General features: G+C 33.0%; 1 protein-coding gene across 4 annotated transcripts in view; it reads right to left on the minus strand.

The window, feature by feature from the left end:
* Nucleotides 1–695: 695 nt before the first annotated feature.
* Nucleotides 696–9,209, minus strand: part of STXBP5 (syntaxin binding protein 5) — a 202,417-nt gene continuing 193,903 nt past the window's right edge. For all 4 annotated transcript variants that reach the window (XM_069069727.1, XM_069069725.1, XM_069069724.1 and 1 more), the window contains 3 exons: nucleotides 8,155–8,266; nucleotides 7,039–7,259; nucleotides 696–4,284 (listed from right to left, as the gene is read on the minus strand). In XM_069069727.1, the coding sequence (XP_068925828.1) occupies nucleotides 4,243–4,284; nucleotides 7,039–7,259; nucleotides 8,155–8,266 (375 nt within the window). In that variant the 3' untranslated portion in view covers nucleotides 696–4,242. The remainder of the gene's footprint in view (nucleotides 4,285–7,038; nucleotides 7,260–8,154; nucleotides 8,267–9,209) is intronic.

Consider the following 9,209-nt stretch of genomic DNA (forward strand, 5'->3'; position numbering starts at 1 on the left):
TTTAAAACAAAAGTTACGGTAGGCATCCAACAGCAAGCTGCAGCTATTGAGAAAGATTTTGCAATTAAGTGTTTGTGGGTATTCCCCCCTCCCAAAATGTTATAATTGAGAAGGTTGAAAAGAGGGGTTATAAGACCTATGATATTATCTTGCCAAGTGTGTGAAAGATTTCTAGTGAAGTACGTTAGATTTTTAATTACTTGTATCTCGATATGAGATACGAATATATTTCTTATTATAAGCGTAAACATAACTTTTGTATGGATAATATACATACTTTTTAAGTACTCTGACTTAAACTTAACAAGTTCATCTTTTCTTAAATTAAAGTGTACATATATAAAAATTTCTTCTGAAAACTAAAAGTATATTCTTTAGCAGTATGTATAAATATAACATTATTATTGTATGATCTTGAAACAAATCTGAAAGTGTTGCAATAATTTCAGACTGAAAATGCTGACACATAGCAACTGGTTTTATATGCATTTTTTATCCTTGAAAAACTCTCTCAAATGTTTTTAAAGTCTTCATCACCTAATTTTCAAAAGTAAAGCTAGCTGCATGGTTATGATTTTGTTGTGTTTCTACATATGTGCTATTTCATTTGAACTAGGAAATGTGGAAAAATCAAATTACAATAAAAAGTTTCATTGCTTAAAAAAGTGCAGAAAAAATTCAAGTTTAAATTCATGTAATATCAGTGCTTTTTATTAAGCCAAAAAAAAAAAGTTAAAATAAGTTTCTACCACCAAAAAAACCAAACCTTTGGATATAGCTTTCTAATTTGTCATGTGAAAAGTGTTTTGAGCAAACATAAATAGAAATACAATACAAATCAGGGTAAAACTTTGAAATCTATGATGTTGTCCAAATAACCACTCTCCTCCCCATCCCACTCCTGATATTTAAACATATGGAACACTTTCAGACTTGTTGGAAACACATATTTACATTAAGTAACATTTAGAAGAATCTACATTTTGGTAGAATAAAAAAAAAGCTTCAGTTGAAAGCACTGAATGTAATGAAACATAATAAGCTACATATAACAGATAAATAAGAGCAGGTTTGTACTCCCCTCAAAAACAAAATTAAGAGAAATCAACAATAGCTCCATTGTATCTTTAGTTATTCCTCCCCAAAACATTATAAAAAAATTTTTCTATCACCAAAATGCAAATCTAGGGGATACCTCCTTTTCTAACATCATACAGACCTACTGTACAGAATTTTTAAATTATCAGCAAATACAACAAGAGAGCTGTCAAAAATTCCTTTCTAAGCCTATGTATGTATATACATACACATATATACATATATGCATATATGAAAGAATTTTAGGTTTTTAAAATGAGATTAATTGGGCATGTAGTACATGCCATTTGCTTTTTGAGATATTAGCCAATGAATACTTCAGTGATTTGAAAGTTAGATGAGACAAAGAATAATATTAAGTAAGATATGAAAGAAGCACACTAAACATTTTCATTATTCTGATTTTTTGCTTTACTAACATTTTGTTGTTGTACCTACTACCTGCCCCCTTTTTCCCCCTTGGCTTGTTTGTAACTTTTTACATTTTTTTAAGAGAAAAAAGGATAAGTTGTTTCACTTCTTAAAAGAAAACAACTTCTGTAGGTTAATATTATGGAATTGTTATTATTGCAATCTGTTTTACTGAAGATTAAGTAAAACTGCTTTCAAATTTTGTAGAATAATTGTTAAGGAATTGTGATCATTACTACTGGCTGTATCTCTCACCAAAAACTCAATTAAGTAGATCCCTGAAAAAGTTCAAATATTATGTTTAAAAACGTATTTAGTTTTCTAATTTTAAAGGAAGAAAAGGAGCCAAGCATCCACTTGAGGTCATGCAAAATTTAACAAATTTCCTTCATTTTAAAATTTTGAAACAATTGAATATTAGCTCATTTTATATATAATAGGTGAACTGACAAATTAAAGAATTGACAGACAAAAAATAATCCTGTGGCATAATAAATAGCTGGTATCATTAATTCACACATGTGGGAATTAATAAAATATTTTTCTTAGTGCTTGTCAGCTTTTCCAAATCTGTTGTCAATTTTATATATATCTTTTTGGAGGGGGCAAGGCAGGGCAATTGGGGTTAAATGACTTGCCCAAGGTCACACGGCTACTAAGTGTTAAGTGTCTGAGGCCAAATTTGAACTCATGTCCTCCTGACTCCAGGGTCAGTGCTCTAAGACCCTGAGCCACCTAGCCGCCACGATGGCATATGTTGAACTGTATTTTTCAAAGAGATGCTAAATATCTTTTATGTTAACATAACACAGAACATTGGGATATAAGAATGTGATGCAAATAAAGCAATTTGTGAATTATTACATTTTCATCATAGGGATAAAATTAAATAGATTAAATAGAATACCAGAGCTCTGCGCAAAATCCAAAAAGCTTTCTGCAAAAAAAGCAAGCATTGAACTGGTTTCAATCAACTCTTTTTATATTATGTCTTTATCAAGTGGTATTTAAAACTGATCTGAATGTAAACATTTTTGTTGAGTAGTGCACGTTTTATGAGATGTAAACACAAAAGTCTCATTATGAAGTGGTTAAAGAGAAAAATAAACATGTGTAACAAGCCCTATACAGTTAAGGTGTTGCAAAGTATGCCTTAATGACCCTACAGTAAGGGGGAAAATCACTTATGAATACTATCAGTGTGTGCTCTGACTATTCCTTAAAGAAAAAAAACAAGACAATCATTACTTACAGGACAACATATTTTAATTTCATGAACATTAATTTTAGTGCAGCTATTATGCACTTTTCACTTACTGCTATAACAGAGCAGTCAAGAACCTGTACTAATAATGTGAGATTGCTTCCAAATCTAATCAGTCATTTTGTTTCTGTCCTTAATGCTATACTGGGAAACCAGTACTTAATTCTTCATTGCTGGTATTATTGGGTATTAGATTCTACTACTGGAAATAATTTAGTTACCAAAATGTACATTTTCTTCTCTTTTGGCTCATTAAAATTTTGAAAGGACACATACAGATTTATAATATATTATAATTAATTCTACAGAAAAAAGGTCATTGGATAGATTGGATAGAGTTAATTATTGACTCTAGATGCTTGGTATTTTCCATGTGATAATATGTGCAGTTTTAACTGGCTCATCACCTGAGTGTACTGTTAGCAAATAAAGGGTCTTTTCTCCCCTAATTATGGAGCTGCACATTTTACTGAAATAATGAAACCGTGTTAGCAATTTTAATTAAATAGATGCAAAGGTACATTTGGTTAAACATTTTATAAAAAATTCAAGCATAAATTAAAACAGCCAATTTTAACATTTTTACAAATATAACCAATAACTTTTTTGGTCAAAACTACAATTAGCTGAGTTAATGAGAACAAAAACAACAGACATTGAAGTATTCTCCTCACCACAACGGAGGTTTTTCACTTTTCACACTGCATAGCCATTTTACAAAGAATTTCCAGAAATGTGAGCAGTTCATTCATGTTCTTTACACTTTTCAATGAAAAGTGATTCCTCTCCTTGCTTTGTACTTGACAGAGTATGGATTGAATACAGGAATATAACAACAGAGATCCAAGAATAGCCCATCCCCAGGTCAACTGTATGTTTATCAATAGCCAATACTTTAACTTTGTCTTGTCTCAACAGATGATAGCAAACAGCTTAAATCTTCTTCACTACTGATAATGATGACCAACCCACTTAAGGGGAGGGGAAGTTCATGACAGTTGTTAATAGTTGAGTTCAATGATGCAAATATGACTGTTCTAGTTCCAGAACCCCTGATTTACTGCCTCTGCTTAAAAGAAACTCGGCACTGATAGCTGATATAATAGCACAAAACCTCTAGGCATGTGAAATTTTAGTAAAGGACTGATCCAAGACTGCCACTGCCATTTTGTGCCAATTTTCTCTTTTCCTCTTCATGTGTCCTATGTAATCTGCTCAGCTCTCAAGCTGTTAATTCATGGCTGGAACACACTTGGATACTCCCCTTCTGTGTGTGTATGCATTTTAAACACAATGCTCCTCAGTTAAAGCCACATGACTGAGGTAAAAACAGTGCATGATTGTGCTAGGAAAGAACAGTATCCAGTGATGAATACCCCTTCAATTCTGTCTTAAAGAAATTAATGGAAAGAAAAAAAGGGATATTTTTCCCTTCTTCCAGACAGTTGGATATAACTGGATTCTGGCTTTCAAAACTGGTACCACTTTTTATCTTTGTACTTCAACATCATCTAAAGAGAGAGAGAAAAAATAATATATATATATATGTAGAAAATGGCCAGTAATAAAAATTTCAACTTAAAATTCATTTATTTTTGTTGGTAACAACACTATCAGAAGTTTAAAGTATAAAAGTCATAAAAAAACTACTATTTTATAAATGTTTTAAAACTATTTTATTCACATTTAGAATAGTCAAAGCATAAATAGGGAAACTTATCTAAGATGCAGGCTTGAGACAGTACTAAGATTACTAGTATAGTTCTTAGGTTATCTTTTATAATTTGATGCAAATTAACTTTTAAACCAACCTATGCTTTAGGAGGAAAGAGAGAGTTAGTGAGACTGACATACAAGAAAGGTGGCCAGCTTGACTGGGAGCAAAGTATCAGGATTTATGTAGCTCAGGAGGAATGAAATCTTGTTTAGATTTTCTTCATCTTTTGTCTTCTAATTATCAGAAGTAAAAACTAAGGTATACAAATTTGTAAAAGGACACCACAAATAAAGTAGTTCCTTCTGGGCAATGGCAGGGATAGCATCAGGTGTACTAGGGTTAGTATATTAATTCTATTTGGCTAATTACCTAATTAAAGAGACACTTAAAGGGAATGGGTCTGAATAGAGGGACTTTTCAACAGAAATTATACAATACAAAAACACCTCTAAGTCTCTAAAAAAAAAGTTATACAATATAATTGGGAAAAGCAATACGTAGTTCAAGACCTCCCCGCCACCCTCCAATTCTCCAATGTACTTGGAACTTTGATTTCATAGAAATATAAAATATTAATACTTAGAATCAGAACGATTTGAAACTATCTATTCCCAAACTCCTAGTAACTGCAGGGTATATCTAAACCTTTAGTCTTAGCATGAGTAAAACATGGGAATATGAGTGGAAATTCCTCATTCTGGAGAATAAAACTGTAATAAGGTTAGAACTATTCCTGAAGTGAAGAATAACAGTTTAAGGAATTAGGGATAAATACCAAAAAGGTAAACTGTCTTCTACTGACCACAGTAGTATCTTCTACACAGGAGGTATTCAATACATGCCTGTTGATATTTATTAACTCTCCCCATTACATTGTATTGCTTTTGTATATATTTTGTATGTTTATTTATACATAGTCTTCCCACCCTTGAACTTTCCCTATACCCCCCACCCAAGAATTTTTGGAGGGCAATGATTGTGTCATTTTTGTTATTGTATCTCCAGGCCCAAGTCTAATGCCCAAGTCAGTGTTTAAGAAGTCCTTGCTATATTGATCCATCTAACAAAAATTTTATTGCATCCTTTTATTTGAGATATATGATGACCTCTACTGATGATGATGAAATGATTGAAACAGTACAGATCAGTCTTGATACTCTGTAGTCAGCTACTGTTTCTGATATAGCTTCAAAGCTTTACAAGCTTCAATAGTTTATAAATTCAATTAGAATACTAGGTTTACTTACAGGTTATGAAATTATAGACAAATAAAAGTTGGAGGAAACCTCTTGAGAAAAGTTTATTTTGGATATATTTCTTTGTGTGGCATGCAAATAAGGCAACTCTAATCTAACCTATTTGAACAATGTACATGATGCTAGAAAGTGAGAAAGTCACAAAAGAAAAGACATTGACATAGATCATCATTTCCTAAGAAAACTTAACTGATGTAAATTAGTCAGTACCACAGAGAGATCAAAATCAAAAGCCTAGAAACTGCCTCTCCCAACAAACATTACAGCCATTTTCCAAGTAGACAAATATAACGGAAAAAGGCAAAACTGATTTAGAACAATGGTATCAAATTAAAATAGAAATATTGACCACTACACTATGCATAAGAATCCCTGTGAGCAGGGGCGGCTAGGTGGCGCAGTGAGTAAAGCACTGGCCCTGGAGTCAGGAGGACCTGAGTTCGGTTCCGGTCTCAGACACTTAATACCCACACAAAAAAACTAGTTGTGTAACCTTGGGCAAGTTACTTAACCCCAATTTCCCTCCAAAAGGCAAAAAAAAAAAGAATCCCTGTGAGGTACATGTTGACTTAGGGAACCACATATAAACATTATTCATATTTTATTGTATTTTGATTTATTTTGGGTCACACTCAGGAAAAAATGTATGATGAGAAAAAGTGAACTATCTGTACAAGAGAAAGTGATAACTTATGGGACAGCCTACATGTTCTTTGGTATCTAAGTAATATCAAAAGTTTTAAAAGGCCCTAGAAGCAAACTTCTCCAAAAAAGATTTATAGGAGGACATGACCAAAAGTTACACAGGATGAGAGGGTATGAATGGATTGTAATTGTAATAATGGAAGATGAAATTATAGAAGCATAATACAAGTTCTAGAAGTATTTCTTTATAAAATGAGAAATTACATGTTTTGTTAGTACAATAGTGAGCCTAATTAAGTTCTAGAATAAGTTAATAGATATATGGTACGAGAATATCATCTACTGACACATGAAAATGCATCTGCAAAAAGTCTGAGAATCATGGAGACAAAGAATATTGGATATGGAAGGGCTTTTACAGATTATTTAGCAAAACTCTCTCACTTTACAGATGAAGAAACTGAGGCTCAGAGTATTTATGTATTTTGTGTTACTAATGTGTTGGGCTAGACATGACAAGAACCAGGATTTCCTGATACCTAGCCAATGGCTCTACTTGACTACACAGTAATTTGCTATATTCAGTGAAAGAAAAAACTTCATTTCTGGAGTGTTTCTTTTAGTCAATATATTTTTGCCATACATACCTCATGAGCATGTTTAGAAAATGAATCTGCACTTGATAGCATTGCACCTGTCCTTTCTTCAAGATCACCAAGTTTCTGTCCTCTTTCATCCAGTGCCAATCTAGCTCGAGCCAGTTCACCAACTACACCAGATGCTGCTCCTTTAACACCTTCAATACCACCAGGACCAGGGATGTGTTGAGCAAGACTCCTGGATGCCTTTCCAGATGCTGATTCTCCAACTTAATATATTCATTGAAAAGATGACAATTAAAAAAAAGAAAATTTTTCTTGTCATTCAAGATTCCAAATAATTTACAATACTTGTCACTATTTTTGCAAGTTAAAGGGTGTTATAATTTTTTTTAAAAATTAGTATTTATATTAAGCATGAAATTTGTGAATGGTCCACTGATACTTTTTACAGCATTCACGTAAATCTATTACACTGACAAAATTATCCTCATAATAGATATTTTGAAGTATACTGAAAAAGACCCTTTGATAATAACAATCTTACTTAAGTGAACAGAATTCAAAAGTTTCCATAATTAATATGGGGATAGAAAGGAAAATATAGAAAAAGCACAATTGTACTGTACTGCACAACTTCTCTATCAATGGTTATTTTACTCCCTTTATTTTCTGTCAAATCCATCAATTCATAATAAACTAGATGATGTCCAGAGGAGGGCATCCAGGATGGTCAAGGGCCTTGTCCTTAACACTTTCATGAGGCTAGGTTGAAAGAACAGCTTGTTTAGCCTGAAGAAAAGAAGACTCAAGAAGGCCATGATAGCTATGATTAAGTATCTGAAGGGTTCTAGAACTTAAATGTTTTCTGACTGGCATCAGAGGATAGAAGCAGGAGTAGAGGTGGAAGTTACAGAGACAAATTTAGGCTTGATATATGGAAAAAAAAATTTCTCAATGATTAATAGGCTACCAAAAGTGTCTTTCTTAAACTGTAGGCCCCCAAACCAAACGCAATATATCAGATATGATTTAATAAAAGTAGAATACAGAGAGATCATTACTTCCTTATTCCTGGAGGATTTCATACATTTAAGAAAATATATTGCTTAAATGTTTCTTTTTGGTGATTTTTTTTTCTAAAATAAAAATAAATTAACTTACAGAGTTCTTCTCTGTCAAGGGACTGTGCACCACCTCCAAACAAGCCTTTAAAAAATCCCCTGTTTGGTGCTTCAGGTGGTTCTGCTGGAGTGAAGAGTTCACCTAACATTTCCTTTGAAACCAAAATAAATTATAATTGTTAAAAGGTATATGAAGATCCCTTAAGTGAAAAATAAAGCAATTTCAAAAGGATTAGGGCGTATTTTCAGCTTAACCTTATAATGATGTTTACTAGGATTTACAAATAGATTACATAAGTACATATTAATGAACTGGAACAACAAAACTTTACTCTAGAAATGTATTCCTAAAAAGGGGACAATAAAGTATATTTCTCTAAGTTGAATCCTATTTTTCTTACTGAATTTCATTATAAAACTGGATATACATTTAAATATTGCATTTTGTCCCCAGTAAATAAGCAAAAGTTGTAGCTAATAATTTTTCTTTTTTTTTCCACCAGCATTTATTACTTTTAGTTTTCAACATTCATTTCCACAAGATTTAAGAGTTCCAAATTTTCTCCCCATCTCTCCGCTACCCCCACCCCAAGATGGCATGCATACTAATTACTACCCCCTCCCCAATCTGCACTCCCTTCTATTCCCCCCCCAACTTCCCCCAAACCCTCTTCCCCTTACTTTCTTTTAAGGCAAGATAAATTTCTATACCCCACTGCCTGTATATCTTATTTCTCGATTGCATGTAAAAACAATTTTTAACATTAGTTTTTAAAACTGAGTTCCAAATTCTCTCTTCTTCCCTCCTCACCCATCCCCATTGAGAAGACAAGCAATTCAATATAGGTTATACATGTGTAATTATGCAAAACATTTCCATAGTAGTCATATTCAGAAAGACTAACTATATTTCCCTCCACCCTATCCCACCACCCATTTATTCTACTTTCTCCTTTGACCATGCACCTTTTCAAAAGTATTTGCTGGGGTGGCTAGGTGGTGCAGTGAGTAAGAGCGCTAGCCCCAGAGTTGGGAGGACCTGGGATCGGTTTCCAGCCTCAGATACTTAACACCCACACACACACACACACACAC

This window comes from Petaurus breviceps, unplaced genomic scaffold, assembly GCF_028583685.1.
Source record: "Petaurus breviceps papuanus isolate PSGF00001 unplaced genomic scaffold, PetGlider_PUasm1.0 90784, whole genome shotgun sequence".
NCBI lineage: Eukaryota > Metazoa > Chordata > Mammalia > Diprotodontia > Petauridae > Petaurus > Petaurus breviceps.